Genomic DNA, 19,287 nt, shown 5'->3' with positions numbered 1-19,287 from the left:
TTTATTCACTCTGAGGTTTGAAACCTGACCATATAAATGGGCACAGAGAAGCATGGAGTTGGAGACAGGAAATTGGCATCCCATAGATGAGCATGTATGTGCAGTTTGGGCACATTTTTCTATCACTTCCAAGATATAGAATACCAGAGACTGAGACCAGTGCCACCAGAAGCTATGGTCACCACAGTGGCAGGGACCTGCCAGTGAGTAGACAAGTCCTCTGAGCTCCAAGTGCATGCTCCCTACATAAAGCAGGCATCTGATTCTCCTGCCCCAGTCTAAAGGTGAAGAACTTAGAATGCAAAATTGGAGCTGAGAGGAGCCCTCCATCCCTATCTCAAGGTCTTTATTTTGGGGTGGTTTCTTGGGATGCAAGGACTCCATTACTCAGAGGCAAGCAGCAAAATGTGGCAGAGTCTTGAGGCTGGAGAGGAAGTTTATCATGGACACAAGAGCTCATTTGAAAAGAAGGAAGAATGAGGTTGGACTGGAAAAGACTTGGAGAGTAGCTAAAATCAGTTTTCCAGGCAGTCTGTAGCTTCCCCAGCTCACCGGAACAACCTCACTGGACTCTCTCCCCTTTTTGTCACCTAGGAGACTGGTTCCTCTCAAGGTCAAATGGGCAGGTGGGAAGTGGCCTCTCCAAAGCCACTTTCATTTTCCATAACCTTTCTCCTTCCATGCACAGAGGCCCTGTTACAGCTAAACTTCTGTCTAAGATCCAGGCTCAGAAACTCCCAGAACGGCTAGTGAAGGCTCCTTGGCCTCCAGGAAGGTCACTATGCCCTGTTTTTGGCTGCAGAGTGTCATCTGCAGAGGTGTGCAACCAACTCCATTCTTGATGTCCAGTTGGGTACTAGCCTTGACCAGAACTTGAAGGATGGTTATGTTGCCCTTGAGAGCAGCCAGGTGGGCAGGTCCAGTCCACCTTGTTGCAAGCATGGACATCAGCACCATGTTCCAAAAGGTGGATGATGCCCAGGAAGGCCCCCTTCTGCCCTGCCAGGTTGAGAGGAATCCAGCCAGAATAATCAGCAGCATTGGGCTTGACCCCACCCTGAAGCAGTGACACCACCACCACCTCCTCCCCATGGAAGGCAGTCATGTGCAGGGGAGTCCCGTGCATTCTTCCAAGAGCATCTAGGTCTGCATGGCTCTTGACCAGCAGATGGATGATCTCCATGTGACCCTTGTAAGTTTCTAGGCTTACGGGTGTCCCTTCCTGTTGTGTGGGTAGCTCCAGGCTGGCCCCATATCTGAGAAGCATCTTGAATATAAATTGCTTACCCTTGGCTACAGCCATGTGCAATGCGCTGTAGCCACCATGGTCAAGGGCATCAGGGAATTCCCCACCTTTTAGCGGGTGTTGGATGGCTCTCACTTTCCCCCTCGCCACTACCAGGTGCAGGGGTGTCTTCAGGTTTCTCTGCTGAGCATCCAGTTCAGCCCCAAGTCTTATCAGCAGCTTGACCAGATCAATATAGCCAAAGCAGGCAGTCACATGGAGGGGCATCTTACCCTCAGCCTCCTGTGGGTTGAAACCTGCCTGTCAGGAGATCAGAAGCTATGCAACATTCTCAAAGTTATTCTGTGCAGCTAGGCTGAGTGGAGTCCAACTCTCATGTTCCTGAGCCTCCACCAGGACCCCATGGTTCAGGAGCCGATGGGCAATATGGTCATCCCTATTCTGGGCTTCAAAATGCAGTGGGACCTAGCCATCCTCATCTACCAAGTTGGTACTAGCACCATGTACCAGGTGCAGGGCACAGAGGTCAGGCTGCTGATCGTGGGTGGCAAGGAGGGGTGGTGTATAGACAGACGCCATCTGGCAGTCCACATCAACTTTATGGGTCAGCAGCAGCTTCACTTGCTCCAAACTGCCCTGGGCCACTAGGAAGTAGAGGGGAGGCATCTTGTGCTCATAGACATGTAGTTCTTCGTCACTTGGGGCCAAGCTCTTGCCATCAGAGAGTTGTAGGATCCACTTCAAGGAGTCACCTTAGCAGATAAAGTGATAGGTTAAAAAAAATTAGATCCATAACCTGGTCAGAGGTCACCTTATGTATTCCCCTGCCTCCTGGAGACAGTTTGCAGAAACAGCCTGGACTTGAGGGCATTGGCTTTCATGGGTCACGGATTCCATTAGAGCTTGGAGCCCGTGCATTTTACAGAGGAGTCAGGATGGATCTGGAGTCAGGAGGCCTGGATGAAAATCCATACTCCACCTCTGAACATCCCCTGGCGCCTGCTAGTTCTCCATCTCTTTAAACCTCCACCATCCAGCTATTTAAAGGGGAGATGAACCACTCTTGTTCATGCTACCAGTAGGAAGGCAGATTAGGCAATTAAGAATGTTCAGAAGGACCCAAGAAGAAGGCAGGCTGTGAAAATCAAAACTGCACTAGAACTTGGGCTTGTGCGATACAAGACCTCAGCTCTCACCTCCTCCTGCCACATCTATGTATCAGGACAAAATGACCACTGCCAAGGCCTGGCCCCTAAAGATTCTGAATTATATGGGCACATTGGACACATCTTTTTCTCATTTTTTTTCAAATAAGTCTAACACAAAGCCAATATTAAGAGTTAGTGTTCTATTGCTCATGACAGAAACAGGGGAAACTAATCTTAATGACACAAACATGAAGGAGAACCTGATCCAGAACTCCAAGGGCCGGGGTATTTTTGAACCATCCCTGATGTGTGGTAGGCTTGAGAAAGAGAAAGGGGCAAGGAGGATGAGCAGAGAGAATGGATAGACCCCACCCTTTCCTCCATGTGGAGTCTTTGGTCCCATCTCAGCATGACAGACTCACCACTGTGTGCAAGCTCCTGGTTGACTTCCCTTCTGACCTGGGAAGGCAGGTACAGGGTGGGACATCAGGGGTCAGATCTGGTCCTCCCTGTCTTTCCTCTCTCCAGTGCTTTTGGTTACCCATCAGGATTCATATCCTAGCCTTCCTGGGAAACCCACCTATACCATTGCCCCTCCAGCACATGTATAGGATAAATCACTAAGCAGAGAAGATCTAGGGCTTGTCCTTCATTTAGAGGCTTCAGGGTGTATCTCTGGAATCCCCTGATAGCCCCTGATACTTCCCATGTCAGAGTAGGGACAGGAGACTTGAAGGATGGAGCTGTCCACAGTGTGACAGCTTAGGATAAGGTCCTTTCCAGGGGCTCTGAGCCACAGCACCCATGGCCTTTAGAGAATAGCGGGTGAATAAGGGGATATGCCCTCTGCTAGGGATGCAGACAGCTCTTAGCTAGCCTCCCAGGGTTGGAGAGTTAAGTGTGAGCTAGCTTCGTTTACATTTCCCGTGTTCCCTACAGCAGTCCAGTGGCCTTGTGAATGACAGCCTTTGCCTAATCCCCACAGGCCAGCCAGAGACTGTGGATGACACACAGTGGCTTCCAGCACCCCTACAGTGGCCTGCACAGCCTGCCATATCCACCTTGTGGGGCTGGCTTAGTGATGGCTTGCAAGACACCTTCCGGACTAGGGCTTCACACTCAGGGTCTGCCATAGAACTCTGGAGTAGGGACAGCAACATATCTGTCTCCATGGTCACATCTGCTCCAAAATGATTGGGCAGGGGAAGGTAACAGGCAAGTTCAGTGGAGTTCACTGGATTTTAGATATTCATATGGTTCATGAATTCTCTTAAACATATTCCTAAGTTCATGTATGTTCCTATATGCCCACAATGCGGCAGGAAGCTGAGCCCTACCCTTGTCATGGCTGGGGTACACTTGGCAAATCAGTGACCCTCTAAGGTAACTTTTTTTTTTCAGAAGGAGAAGGCAAGGATCAGGTGATCTCTAAGATGCTCACCCCTCTCTGTGTTGTCCCTAAAGGACCAGATAACCTCATCCCTCAGCCTATGACCTTATAGACCCCACCATACTCAAAGTCCCCAGAGATAGCTCCAGAGCTCAGTGGCAGGACCAGGCTCAGATGTTATGGCTTCCCTTTGCTGACTCTATCTCGCTTAGGCACATGGTGAACACTCTTTAACAAAATCCACCCCCATCTGTACAGCTCAGAGAGTCTGCCTCCCAGCCCCACCCTGAAAATGTCTTAAACATCTTTCTCAGCTTTAGTGCCAATGGTGTCTCCCGTCCCTCCCTCTTTAGCTCCTCGGCATGGAATAATGGGTACTTACTTAGAAAGCATGGTCTCTTCTTGGGGTCTTGGTCCCAGCAGTGTTTCATCAGGTCCAACATCTGATAGGCCTCCTCTGGCCATTTGGCAGAGACAGGCTGCAAGGGGTGGGAGGCCCTCATGCCTGCAGCTACCCAGATAATGATGTTCATCACATTGAGCCCTACAAGGGAAGATCCAGGCTGTGCAGGTTTCCAAAGCTGGCAGTGGGTAGAAGCTGGCAAGTGGGTAGAAGCTGGAAGGATCCTGACAGAATGGGAATGCAGTAGGTGCCCTATACATGCTCAGGGAGTAGACAACAGAGTCTCAGACCTCCTTGAAGCTCCAGTTGAGCAGCTGGGTTGCTAATCCAGCTCTAGCCAAGACTCAGCATGATCCCCACCTCCTTTTTCTGTGCAAAGGCAGCAGAATCGACAAGCAGGCCTGGGGAAAGGCTTCAGCTTTCCACATTTTAAAGTGCAGGGGGCTTGGTTTGTTAGGATCTGTGAACAAGGTCAAGGCTCATGTTTGCTTACTATGCCATAGGTTCTAGTGTTTGTGGGATAGAGGAAGCAGAGTAAAAAGTAGAAATCGTGAGGAGCTCACACCATGGTTCACACAATCCATTATTCCTCTTGTGTTCTCCAACCTCAGTCTCCCACAGGCATAGAGCCACAAGCATCTGTTATGTGTATATGGTTTATTTTGCATGAGAATTTCCCAGAATGACAATCCCAAAGCTGTAATGAGGAATATATTAGCTGAGAGACAGAGGAGTATTCATGATCCCTAGACTCTACAATCTCAGGTGAAGCCTCTCCAGGTCCTTCTCAACTCTTTCCCTCCATCAGCACCTGGAGGAACTGTTCCTGATCCTTGTCCTGCCCTACCTGTTGGCCATAGGGACCTGGCTGGGATAACAATCCATCATATGACTTAGAGCCTAGCTGCCCACTCATCTGTGTATATCATATTCAGGCCCTGGAGCCTTGCTATTCTCCAGGAACGTTTCAAGAGGAATGCCGCTGAGTGTGCCCCTCAGAGCCGATCTCTTGATGTACTGCATGTGGGTTGACTGCTCCATCCACTTGGTCAGGCCAAAATCTGAAATCTGAAAGAAAACCAGATGCCAAGGACAGGGTAGCAACAGGCACCTTCCAGAGGCCATCTGCAGCTCCTCCTTCCAGCTGCCCTCATCAGTATATGCTCTTTTCGTACACCACATATGCATTCAACTTCACTGCCTCCCAGCTCTACTACCCGCTCTCAATGGTCTTGGACCTGTCATTCATCTTCTCCAAGCCCCAGTTTTCTCATCTGTAGCATGAGACCCTGTTTACTTCCAGGTGCCTTGTTTTTCTCATTTCTGTGGGTCCTAGGACACTCACAACATCTGCTTATCCTTCTTTGCCTCCAGCTTTTCAGACTGTCATTTACCATTCATTAAGGGACAATGAGATGGGGTTTGGAGACACCTTTTTAAACCACACACCGGCATGATGGGTGGGCATTCAGATAGTGTGTTCATGCATTAAGAACAAATCTCATTCATTTTTGAGACCCTTTCCCTGCTTCAGGGAGCTGTTACTCCTCTTTGCTCAACCTTAAAAAACAAGTCTCATAGAATGCTTCTATACTGCAACTAGGTTCAGCAAGATGAAGTAACAAAGTTTTCACGGGAGTATGTAAGAAGTATATAAGCATATATTGAGATAGATTGAGAAAGTTCTCCTCAAGGTGGTGATGCTCAATCTGAGAGCTGAGATATGATTAAGACTTTGTAGATAAAGAGAGTTGGGAAACAGAATGTGCAAAGGCTCTTGAAGGCAAAAAGGATTATGAAGGTTTTGAGCACTGAAGAAAAAGGCTATTGTGACTTAATAAAAATTTCCTTTATACATATCCCTTCTCCAGACAAAGAACGTGAGGGGTAGAGATTATTCTATCAGTCTCAGAAGTGTGGCCCAGAGAGCATTGTTAAGGGCACCAGAGTCCACAGTCTCACGTCGCGATGTTGTCTGCTCACCCATCTCTGTTTTACTATCTAGCTGAACAGAAAATGGCTCAAACTCTTAGCGGGTTCAGTGATTGGCAGGTAGATAATCCTGCTACATGGAGGAGGTCTGGCATACATCACCTTGACATGCATGTTGCTGTCCAGCAGGATGTTGCTTGGCTTAGGGTCCAGGTGGAGCAGGGATGGCTTAAAGCTGTAGAGGAACTTCATGGCCAAGCTGGTGTCATGGATGATGCGGAACTTGAGTGGCTGCTGAGTCTATGGGTAGGTAGTGTCTTCTCCAGGGCCATGAAACTCTATCACAATGCCCAGGGGCTGCTTGCATACCCCATAGATGGACACAAAGTGTTGAAACTTAATTGTCTCTATTTTGACTGCTTCTTCAAAGAGACAACTCATCTCAGAGCTGTGGAGAACCAGAGATGGGATGGAAAAAGGGAAACACTAGTGACCTGGGCTACAGGCAAAACATATCAACTCAGCAGGATGCAAGCTGAGGAGACCCAGAGAAACCTCAAAAGCTTGCGAGGTAGTGGAGAGCTGTGAGACTATAGGAATACCCCAGGCAGCCAGGACTGGGGCTCAAGCTGTTATCAGTGAAAAGGCAAGGGGTTTGCAGACTTGGGAGTCCATGCATCCTGCAGAGCCAGGCATAGAAAGCCTGGAACACAGCCTGCCATTTATCCTGCCCACTTGCTTTCATGTGCATCTCCCGTAGCAGCTTTTGAGCCCTTGGAAGACCAGCATTATGCTTCATGCTTCTATTTTGAAATAATATCTATTACTATTTTGATTATGAAAATAATACATTCAACCCATAGAACGTCTAGGAGATACAGAGAGGTGTAAAACAGAAAATTAAACCACCAGTAATCCAACCTTGCAGAGTTAGTCTCGACTAACATTTTAGTGTGTTCTTTTATGACGTTTTCCAGGAATTGCTTTTCCCTTTCTCCCTCCCTTTTGTTGCCTCCCTCCTTTCTCTCGCTTCCCTGCATTGTGAGTTTATGGAAGCAGGGTAGTCCGTACTATGGATGAACTATAATCAGAACTCTGCCCCTCCCTCACCCCCACGCCTGGCCAAGCACTGCACAATATTTCTTTGTGGAAGTGAGCTGAAGTCAAGACTTAAAGGGAAGCCCTGTAAAACAAGTACTGTGGGGCCCCTCTCTCACTTCGCTGTGTGTGCCCACAGAATTGCAAATATGCAAATCAGGAGAGACTGTTTGAGAACTGCAGGGGTAGGGGTTAAGGAGGAATGGCATCTTGAAAAAGCAAGATATCGGCAAAGCTGTGCTGGTGCTGCAGTGGGATGCTGCTGACAGCTGATGAGATGCTCTCAGGGTCACCCTGGGAAACCAGCCAGAGTGTCTGGCCTCTAGGAACATCTCCTGTTCTCCAGGCATCTGAATAGCTGGTTATTTCAGGGTTAGCCTTCTTTAACCCTTCAGCTATTCCAGACATCTTCCAGACTGCTCTGCGGGTGTTTTTAATCCTCTCTCGTTCTCTTGGGTACCAGAGTGTAAACCAGAGTAATCTCTGCCTCGAGGTGGACAAATTATGGCTGCTTTAGAAAGCACTGTCCTGACCTCAAGTCACTTGAGATGTGTGTGACTTTGGACAATTCTTAGGGCCTCACATCTTTGCTTAGTTTCTGTCTCTTTGGCTTCAGTTCCCATTGCCCCCAGCCCTCAGCAGGCAGTGCAAATCTCTCTGCTCTTACGCTAGCCTTGTCCAATTCCCCTGTATCTCCTTCAGTCACTCTGCTCTTCTCCATCTCCTTTGCTAATTTAGAATGCTCAGCCCTTGCAGTCATTTCAGGCTCTCTGCTCATCCCACCTCACGTTCCGATTTCTCTGGTCATGATCAGCATCGTCAATCAGACATTTGATGCTTAATACTCTTCCTCTCCCCATAAGACTGCCTTATGCATCCCAGCCAATGCGCTCTCCACCCTCCAGGCCTCAGACAGGTCCTAGATTCCTCTTTGACCCCTGATTTCATTCCCACAACAGTTCCATCCAATGGCTTTCTTCTGCCTCAGAGCTGAAGACACAGATCTCTCAAAGCCTGACAAAGGTCCTTATGGGCTTGCCCATCGCCCATCTTCACTCCTGACACGGCTCCCTGAGCTCATTGCTTCCTAACCCATCCTCCTTTCTCTACCCTTATGCCAAGCATGTCGTCCCTTCAGGAACTCGGCTTGTGCTGTTTCCTCTGCTTAGAATACCTTCACTCACAGAACCAAGTGGCCTGCCCATTCATCTGCTCCAGAGACAACTCAGATGGCCTTAACAGTGTTTCAGAGACAAGCCTCAATAAATGGCATCTCTACCTCAGTTCTATCACTTTTTATCCCTGCAACATGCGGGTGACCAAATCTACTCTTGGAAGATCCCATTGCTTAAGTCTTAGGTCTATCAGTCAAGAAAGATGTCTAGAAGTCCTAAGAGCTATAAATAAAAATTCTATTTGTTTATCTACTCATTGCTTCCTCTATTAGAATCTAGTGAAGCAATAATCATAAAGCTCCAAATATAGCCATCCATACATAACACACACTAGTTATAGTTATTAATATTTTTTATTATTCTTTTCCACTCTTAAGAACTTGGAAAGGAATATGGGGGGCAGGGAGATTTTATCATAGTTGCAGTATGGGCAGGTCAATACTATCTGCTTCCTTGTACTATTTCTTAACATGTGTGTGTGAATGTGCATGTGTCACCACTCATATGTATGCATGTGGAAGTCACAGGACAACTTGCAGGAGTCAGTTTTCTCCTCCCACTCTTTGGGCACTGGGGATCACACTCAGCCATCAAGCTTGGCTGCAAGTGCCTTTATTTGCCAAGCCATCTCACCAACGTTCTTCCTGTTCTTTATTTCAAAGACTATACACGGTATGGACAAATCTCAGAGTCGTCTGGCTCTATTCCAAAGCCGAGTACTCTATGCAGAGAAGAGCTAGTACAAAAGCTGCTGCCGGGGGCATTGTCAAATCACAGAAAACGTAACAAGCACTATCTAAGTACGAGTCACTGAGTTTCCGGTTGATGTTCCAAGAGGCTATATGGGAGGACATGTTTTCATACTCAGACCTAGCTTCTCAGACGTTTCCTTCCAGGCTGTGAGGGGAAGCACATAGCAGGAACACACAGCGAAGCCAGGGGCAGAAAAAGAAAAGCATGGCTGTAACCCACACTATGACTGTCAGGATCCAAAACAGACTGATGTATGGGACTGTGCACTTGACTTTCCAGCAGGATTGATGCCAGCTGGCAAATGGCTTGGGTGGATCCTGCCTTCAGTTTATCCCCCTTGGAAGACCAGCAGTGTGGTATCAGCTACCCTGTGAGGTCCTACTGGGGCATCCTCTCTAATCTTCTCCAGCCTACCGGGACTGGCATGGCAAGAGAAAAGGTGATAACTGACAGGTCATTGAGCAAACGTGGTACATTTCTTGAAAAGCTCAGTTCTGTCTAGGAAAGAAAGATGAGGCAGAGTGTGTTTATTCATTATCACCTAAGAGGAAGGAGCAGAGCAAGGTGAAGAGGCCAGACAGACAAAGGCATTTTTTGCAAGATGGTTCCTATTCACCTCTTGAGATGCTAACAGCAGGTATTATTTACCTACTTATTGGGGGCCCAAAGAAAGAGCCTACTCTGGGGAATTTGGATCACAGGGCCCATTTAAAAGCATCTAGACAGTTACCAACCTCAACCCCAGCTCATCCCTTCCTCTTAGCTCCCTAGACCAAAAGATTGTTGTACCCCAGTCTCTTCTGTGTGGAAATGGGCTGTCAGCTGCCTGGTGGTTTCCTTCTGGAGGCACAGGGAGCACTTGGCATAATGGGTCCTCCAGTGCTGGGCCTTGCCTGGAACACCTGGCTGAAGCCACCACTGGCTACTTGGTGTCGTTCTCTTCTCCCTTCTCCTTCCTTCTCCTCCTCTCCCCTCCTCTCTCTCCTCCTTCTGGAGCATCTGTCCCAGCTTCCTGAATACAGTCCTTCCTTTCTGGGGTCATGCTCCCAGCTTGCTGCCTCTGCTTCCTCCTCTTCAGGAAGGGTGAGAATGATCAGGTGAATCAGTGCTCCCTCCTCTACCTGCCAAGGTAGAGAAAACCAGCCAACCCAGAGCCTGAGGCTGCAGAAGGAAAAAGTGAGCCTTCCCAGGTGCGTGGTCACTAAGGTCAAGGATGAGTGTAAGCCTCGTGGGTCAGTTCAGTGGCCCAGCAGTCCTGTAGTAATCTGGACACTGCTAAAAACCAATAGAGCTTTTCTCCAAACCAGAATAACAAGTCATTTGCATACAAATAAGTTGCCTTGTTTGTCTTTATTTTCCACCCTGCAAAGGTGCTGCAGAGGGTGCAGAGGGTGTGCTAGGTGAGCTCTGGCAGGCTTCACCTCAGCTGTGTGCTGGGGGCAGGGCTAGTCACCTTAAAGGAATGAATGCATTCAGGAAGCTGGGTCATATGTTCCCAAAGGAGGGGAGAGAGGAGGGGAGAGAAGGAAAGGGAAGGGGAGGGGAGGGGAGGGGAGGGGAAGTGAAGAGAGGAGATTAATTATAGCATCAATAGCTGGCTTTTTTCTCCTTTAGCAATTATTAGGCCTTATTTTTATTTTTCAGCTCTCTCTGGCTTTTTCCCCATCTGTAAAATAGAATTATTTGGCCATAGGAATATCCATTCACTCATACCTTATACAAACATTAAATCTAAATGGAGCATGGACTTAAATATGAAATAGAAATATAAAACATGTAGGAAAAATATTATTTTTCTTTCACTTTTTTTGAGACACGGTTTTACTATGAGTTCTAGATTGATCTTGAAATCACCATGTAACCAAGGCTGGCCTTGAACTCATGGTCCTCTTATCTCTGCTTCCCAAGCATTGGGGATTGCAGGTATGCATGACTCCACCTGGCCCTATAAGAAAATACTCCTGGCCCAGGGTAAGGCAAAAAACCCACGAGACTTAATACCACAAGCTGTTTCATAAGATAAAAAAAATCAAGAAACTCAACATCAAAATGAAACATTTGCACTCTGGGAAGGACCACATTAGATGAGGAGAAGATGAATCATACAGAGGGAGAAAATACTTGTGAACTGAATCCTGGATATCCATGTCCTGCTGGTTCCTAGTATATATAAAGATACCTTCAAAGTTAATGGCAAACTGGCAAAAATCATCACATGCAGTTATCCAGTTAGAAAATGGGGAAGAGACCCAAACATGTTTTCCTGGGGAAGATATACAGATGACAAATAAGGACATGAGAAGATGCTCAGAGTCATTAGCTAACCAGCAAATGCAAATTGAAGCCACAAAAACAAAAAAAAATTGAAGCCACAGTGCGATGTCAGTGCACACGTAACAGAATGGTTAAATAAATAACAGGGCCAAACGCTGATGAGAAAATGGACCACATATGCATTGCTGGTGGGGATATAGGATGGCCCAGCCACTCTGCAAGCCAGTGAGGCAGTCTTCAAGACGATTAAATGTATAATTACTAAATGACTTGGCAATTGCCCTCTGGGGAAATAAATCTCAGAGAAATAAAAACCATATTCACATAAAAAAACTGCACATGATGTGAATTGTTCCTATGGAATACTAAAAGTGTGTGAAATGGCAGAGTAGGTCAAAGGTTAAGTATGTTGAGGAGGAGTGATTCTCAGCAACTGTTGACAGGCACGATTTACTGAACTGTAGGGAATGACGATGACTTTCAAAACCAGTTTTAAAGGGTGAACATATTGTATCTCCCCATTCACAGTCCTGAAACGACACAGTTATAGGGATGGGAAACAGGGTGGTGGGTGTTGAAAGTGGGGTGGAGAGGAATGTGGATGCAGCTGCAAAAGCCTTATGAGGAAAGTGTTCTCTGTCTTGACCTTGGTAGTGGCCCCATGAATCTACACGTGATGAAATCACAGCAAACTTGCTACAAATTTGCAAGAATAAAATGGGATTCATTTTCCAAGGTACCAGGCCCACCTGGATGTGGTGGTACTATCCCCATGGGCTGGGGTCCTAGACTAAATTAAAAGGAGAAAGCAAGCTAAGCCTTAGAATTCATCTTCTCCTGGGCATGCAATGTGACCAGCCACCTCACACTCCTGCTGTTAGGTCCCTTCTGCAATGACGAAGTCTACCCTTAAATCAGCAGCCCAAACAAATACTTCAGTCTGGTGGTTTGTTACAGCATGTTAACTAATATAAACACTGGCAGAGCTGTGTCCAGGAAAAACACGTGAATGAAATCTTAAACAGAAATGGAAGAACACACAGAGCAAAGGATACTTTTTCTTATCCATTGGCAACGAATTTAACTGAATTCTCTCTGTGTCCCAGGATCTTGTGCAAGGTCCAAACTAAGAGCAATGAATGAGGAAATCTGGCAGAAAAACGGCCTAAGCTGCAGAGCATTCATGCTGCTCAGGGCCACATACGGTGATCTGTGAGAACAAAGCGATGAGCTAGAGGCAGAACTTATAATTAAAAGTAAAACAGGGCATAGAAAGCTGGAAAATCCAGTCTGGCCACACAAACGGGGAAAGTATGCAAGTGTGCACTGAGGAACTGGTTTCTAACTGTGAGATTAGCACAGAAGGAAAGGAGCCAAGTGTGGCTCGTCAGAAGCACAGTGTGTGTGGAAGGGGATTGGCAGGGCTCTGAAGTCATCTCAGAGATCCCTGAGGTTGTCTTTAGCACCTTGAGTGCAGGATGGGATCACTGCCCAGGGCCACTTGGGGTCTCTGCTCCCTAAATCTGGCATAACATTCTTTGGTTAACTAATCATGGCTTATTCAGTCCCAGTCCTAGGAACAGCATGTGACTAAGAACCGAAGAACAAACTGTGTGCCTCAGTGGTACACACTTGGTGGTGTTTCCACAGGCAAATAATGCAGGATCCATTGAGTCCTGGCCTTCCTCCACCTAGACCTCAAAGGGCACATTCACAGACATGAAGCAATGGAGATGAACCCCTAAGAGGACCATGCTGAAAAAAAATGTGAAGTTCAAACTGCTGCAGAGTCCCCAGGCTCATCTGTGGTTGAGCCACAGTGACCAGAGTCCTGTTGTGACCTCCAAAGTATACAGCCGTCAGAATTTAAAACCTGCTTTGGAGAGCTGCAATCATCAGAGTTCAATCTGAGAGGAGAAAGTCCAGAAAAACCATAGGATCCGTGCTATCTCTGGGGGTTCAAACCACTTAGTGTATCTAAAGAGGAGGCCTTTGAAGTGGAAGATTGTCTTCCAGGCTTAAGATTTAATGTCTGCTGTCTTGGGTTTCGGACTTGCTTGGGGGAACTGATACCCCTCCCCTTCTTCAAGTCTGTGTCTCAAGTCCTTTGCATTAGGAATACTTACTCTAAACCTGTTTTGCTACTGAAGGTCATTTTTTTTTAATATTTATGTGTATGCATGTGTAGGTGTGTACATGTACATATGTGTGCAGGTTAAAACAGAGGCCATACGAGGGCATCCAATTTCCTGGATGTAGAGTTACAGGCAGTTGTGAGTTGCTTGACATGAGTGCTGGGAACCAAACTGGTTCTCTTCAAGAACAGCAAAGGCTCTTAACTGCTGAACCATCTCTCCAGGTCCCTGTCATTGAACTTTAGAAGGGAATTGCTTTGATTGGCTCATAGTTAGACTCCAGGCTGCCAAGCTAAGACTCTGTGAATTGTCTGGATGGAATCACAGGGTTTATCCCTGTGAAAAGGAGTGTCTGGGGACGAGATGCTATGGTTTATCCCCCTCTGAATTGCATATTGAGTGTTGGGCAGTGGGGGCAAGGTGAGCATTAATAGGAGATCAAGCTGTTAAGAGGGATTAACACTACTCATGGAACGGAGCAAACTCTTGCAGGAGTGAGTGCTTGCTCTATAGCGACTGGTAAGTTACAGTGGAATGAGCTTGAAGCACCAGCTGTTTTCTGTGGCAGATTCTTCTCTCATCCCTGTGATCCAAACACTTGAGGGAAGCAACCTAAAGCAGGGGAGGCTTGTTTTGCCTCCCGGCTCCAGGGAATTCCAATGTCTCCTAGTAGAAAAGGCATGGTGGAGCCCATCCATGGCTGCAGGAGCTATGGCTCCTCAAAGAAAGTACAGACTAGAAATCCTGGGGGGAGTTCCCAAATCAGAAGTGAATCCAATCTTCAGGGCCTACCCTTGAGTGAACCACTTCTACTAGCCTAGCTAGACCACATAACCAAAAGATCCAGACCTCTCCAAACAGCACCCCAGCTGGGAATCAAGCAATCAAGTCCTTAAGCCAGGAGGGGACATTTTACGTTCAAACCCTCACAGTTGCCATGTCTGTCTCTTCAACGTGACTGCTTGCTTTTTCACATCCCAGCCATGTTATGACTCAGTACAAGGCCCTGAGCAGATGCATCAGTACAATCTAGCCTCTAGGACATGAACAGAAATAAGCCATTATCCTTCATAAATGATTTAGTCTGTGGTATTGGGGTATAGCAACAGAAAAATGACCTAGTCAGCAGCACCTGAAATACGTGACATAAGCATAGAAGAGGCATGGTTCCCCAGAAAAACCATGGCGTTGTTACCAGAACGGGGGGGGGGGGGGGGGCGGGATTTCTCCTGCAACCGGAGAATCAAACAGCCCATTGGTAAGTCTCCAAGGTAATAAATAGCAAACCAAAGGCCCAGGCCCAAAGCAATAGGCTGGCTGTGTATCCAGAGCTTGTTTGGATTGAACTGGGGTCCCTGTTGTTTGGTTTATGTTGGGCCCAAAGCTTCTCTAGAAGCAGCCTACTGGGGGCCAGTTTTTCTAGCCACCACTGCAGAATATTTGCCACCGCCTCTGCAGAGAGGATTTTCTGTTCTCAGTGCCGCCAGTGATACAGCAGCAGCCCCTTTATTTGAAATGTCCGTGTTTCAAAGCCATTCCTACTTCAGTCCATGACCTGAATTTTGTATGATTCCATTAGTTCTAAGAGGCAAAGGGAAGGAGAAACACTCGTTTCTTTCTTACTGTTTTAATGATCTGGAGGCTAGATATGTACTGCAATCAGGACCACAAGACTAAACCCACAGGATTTAATGGTGAAAGTCTCCTAGATAAACACGGAAGGGCAAGAGGAGATCAGATCTTCTTAGAAGTTATTCATGACTGTTCAAAATGGCCCCCTTCCACCTAAATGGCTAAATAGGACAAGTTAAATTCTCTTCATACAATTACCACTTGTCTATCTTAGTTGATTTTTCCATTACTATAACAAAATATCTGAGGCTAAGTGTCTTTTCTAGAAAAGGATTCTTTAAGAACTGAGCGTGTAGTCTTGCCTGTCGTGCACAAGCCACCATTGGTGTCTTCAATTCCACCACCACGAGAAGGAGGAGGAACGGGGGGCAGGGGAGGAGGAGGAGGAAAGAAGAAGAAGTAGGAGGAGGAGGACGGGGAGAATTTTTAATGGAATCATTAACAAATGAATGGATGAAGACAGTATATACAATGGAGTTTATTCAGTCATTAAAAATATGCATCTTGCAGCAAAATGAATGGAGCTGGGAAACATCATATATCTAGACTATGAAATACAAATATCACATGTTCTTTCTCATATGTAGCTCCAGGTTTAAAAAAGACTTGAACGTTAAGGGGGACCTTTTGAGAAGGAGAAGGGGATGGGTAAGGAGGGAAAACAGAGTGGGTAAGGTGGATGGCATATCATCAAAGCATGACACACACACACACACACACACACATGAAAATCTCATCATGAGACTCATTATTTTGTACAATTAATACAGGTTAATAATGTTATTTAGTGCACAATTCTGGATGTTCAAAATCATAGTGCTTAGATCAGCTTGGCTCACAGATTGCAAGACGGGGGGATAGAGATGCTGGGACCCCACCAGCAGGGACTATACTAGTTCCTTCAAAGGGATGTCTCCAATAACCCAGCAATCTCCTGCTAAGTCCCATTTCTTTCTGTTTGAAACAATTGCCTAATAATTCACAGAGCATACAATTTGTCTATCATATAACTCAATGGTTCATAGTGTTGTTTACTGGCCTCCACCGCTTTCAAAGTTAGAATATTTTGACAGTTTTATGTACATATACTATGCGTCTCGATCCCATCAATCCTTCTCCATTACCCTCTTATTACCCAACCCCTGACCCTCTTCATCTCAGTTAGTCTTCTTTCTGCTCTCATTCGCGTATTTTGTGCAGCTCCTCTCCAGGCAGCCACCATGCGTGTTCATGACGGCAGCATCCAGAGCACATCCAGAAAACAGAGTTTCACACACGTTCTTCCTCACCTGCTGGGTCTCACGCACTTTCTGCCCACCCTCCCACAGCATTCCTTGAGCCGTGGAGAAGATGACATGATAGCAGAGAGGCCAAAGTCACAAACTTTTGTTAGCTTGAAGGGCCCAAGCACCCTCTCGATGCCTGCACGATGAAGGACTAATCCTTCCTTCTCCCGTCATGGCATCTTCTGTAACATCTGACATGGGGTGCGTGAACCAGGGGCCGAGACCTTGCCAGCATCAAGAGGAGTTTCCTTTGCATATACTCTGTTTTATGACTTGATGATATCCTGTTCTGGTTGCAATGGAAGGGCTGGGGAGAGGCCCCAGCCAACGGAGCGCTTACCGTGCCAGCATGAAGACGAGTTCAGATCCTCAGCACCCATATAAAAAGCAGGACACAATGGTGCATGCCTGTAATCTCAGTGCCGGGAAGGTAGAAACAGGTGGATCACTGGAATGCACTGGCCAAGCAGTCTTGATTTATTAATCAAGTGATTAAACACTGAACTTCATGTTTAGTGAGAGCCCTGTCTCAAAAAAAGGGGGTGGCTAAAGAGATGGCTTGGCAGTTAAACACACCTACTGCTCTTGCAGAGGACCTGGGTTCAATTCTCAGCGCCCACACAGTGGCTAATAGCTGCCTGTTACTCCTGCTCCAGGGTGTTTGATGGCCTCTTCTGACCTCCACAGGGACCAGACACAGACACAATGCAGGCAAAATATTCATACAGTAAAAATAAATAACCATATAAAATATAAAAATAAATAAAATGGAGAGCAATTGAGGCAGATACCCTTAAACTCTGGTCTCCCGATGCAAACATACATGTGCATGTACACCGACACACATGCATATACATGAACATGCAGCATATCACGCACACACACACACACACACACACACACACACACACACACACACACACACAAAGTTACAGTAGAAGCAGATGAAAGAATAGGACCCATTTTACCCAAAGTCGTGTTGGATGGTAGAGCACAGTGCAGAGCACATAGCAAGCGTCTAATAATGTTTACTGAGGAAGGGAAGGAGGGAAATTCCAGGGATGTGCAATCATTTCAATAACCGGCTAAGCTGCTGTTGATAGCCACACAGACATCAGGCTCCTGTCCGTCTGAGGAAGGAAGGCAGTGTCTGGAAATCAGACACTGAAATGGAAATCTCCGTCTTTTTGAAGATGAAAATGGCTTCTATACATTGGCAACCACCCCACGTGTGCGGCTGATCAGATGGTAATCCTTCACTGTGCAAAGACTGAGGCTGTTATCTAACAGACTGTTGATGGATTAGCAAGGCTTTCTGATAAGTCATTAAAGGAGTTAAAGTTTTATTCCCTTTCATGCTAGACACAGGCCCAGGAAGTAGGCGGAGATGCTCAAGGTAGGACTGGGTGCTGTTTGTGGTGCTGTCGTTTTTCCTCAGGAAATTCTGGACAAGACATTGCCTCTCTAGGTTTTCAGCTTCAGGTAGGAACAATGGCACCTGCCTGGTAGGGGTGTTGCACCAATGAAGTGCACTCATTGAGACGAAAGGCCTTTGAAGAATTTGAAAGTAGGTATCTGTGTGAGGATGCCATTACTCAGAGCAAAACAGAGACTGCTGGGCTGGAGTTTGGCTCCAGACTCCAGGCCTTAGGCCTCCAATTGCTCACAAGCAACAGAAAAAGTCACCCATGCCAGGCCTTTTGAAGGATAATCCGGTATCAACCACATACATATGAGGAATGCAATCACCAGTGGTATCAGATTATGGCTTTTGGGAGCCAAAGGAGCCAATGCCAGGATAGAGAGGAAGCCTCTCTCAGTACTGATGGTTCATGCAATTGATCTTGTGAGCAGGTTGAATGGCAGAGCCATGCCCTGCCCTCAGGTCCCGACAGTAAGGTCATTATGCTCCTCCAGTCTGTGTCCAGTTCTCTTTGTCTGGGCCCCGAGATTTCCCATAAGAAAAATTCTAGCCACCTTAATGAATTTAAATCTATTTAGGAAGCAAACAAGCAACAACAAAACCAAAATAATGAGCTTCATAACAAGGAATATTTCAAAGTCCATTACACCGCAGAAATTAAGAGAGAAGATGGGGAATGTGAGCTGGAGAGGACTTCATGTGAAGTAGAGGGATGAGGGAGGGAGGGAAAGAGGGAGGGAGTAAGGGAGGGGGAAGCGATGAGAAGCAGCTTGAACCAGTTGTTTAACCTTTGAGTGCCTTAGTTCCTCCATCTGTAAGGAGGGGCCAGTTTTAGTCCCCTCTTCATTAAAGAGAACCTACAACTTAGTATTTTAACAAAAGATGTCTGTTGATATGCTGGAGCTGTGTGTGTGTGGGGTGCACGCGCGCACCTGTGTGCATGCGGAATTTAGAGAAGAAAGTAGACTGTTTTGGAAAAGAGCAGAGGACAGCAGATGCGGAAGGTGAGGGAGTGAGTGTATTCAAGCAAGCAATGGGAAAACAGGAGAAGAGGGGCACAGGGGGGCAGCTGTCACTCAACCAACAAATGCCCAGGCTTCTCTGAAGTGCTGGAACATTGCAGCGAACCCCAAAAGTATGAAACTTAGGGCGGAAATAGAGGTGGGAACCAGAACATGACCCTAAGACTACCTTTATTTTAAGGTTCAATAAGGCTACAATGGATGGTTTACGTACAAAAGTCACATCAGACTTTATTAGTTTTATAAGGAAAAATAATTTGAGGGATAATAATGGATGTGCATGTTTATATTCGACCTAAACCTTCTGAGTTGCAGCTTTTACTTATATGCTGATGAAAATTCCCATGTTTCATGATCCCTGAGAAGAGCC

The 19,287-nt window shown here is 46.6% G+C and overlaps 1 protein-coding gene across 1 annotated transcript; it reads right to left on the bottom strand.

The window, feature by feature from the left end:
• Window positions 1-714: 714 nt before the first annotated feature.
• Window positions 715-16,543, bottom strand: Ankk1 (ankyrin repeat and kinase domain containing 1). Its single transcript, XM_075967576.1, is given in 11 exon segments — window positions 715-919; window positions 921-1,998; window positions 2,820-2,853; window positions 3,456-3,574; window positions 4,167-4,330; window positions 4,836-4,883; window positions 5,104-5,255; window positions 6,282-6,567; window positions 9,972-10,032; window positions 10,035-10,266; window positions 16,505-16,543. Coding segments are annotated over 11 exon segments (2,418 nt in total).
• Window positions 16,544-19,287: the final 2,744 nt, after the last annotated feature.

This window comes from Microtus pennsylvanicus, chromosome 3 (genome assembly GCF_037038515.1).
Source record: "Microtus pennsylvanicus isolate mMicPen1 chromosome 3, mMicPen1.hap1, whole genome shotgun sequence".
NCBI classification, from domain to species: Eukaryota; Metazoa; Chordata; class Mammalia; order Rodentia; family Cricetidae; genus Microtus; species Microtus pennsylvanicus.
The sequence above is the reverse complement of the archived record's forward strand: the minus strand, read 5'-3'. Positions and strand labels throughout refer to the sequence as shown.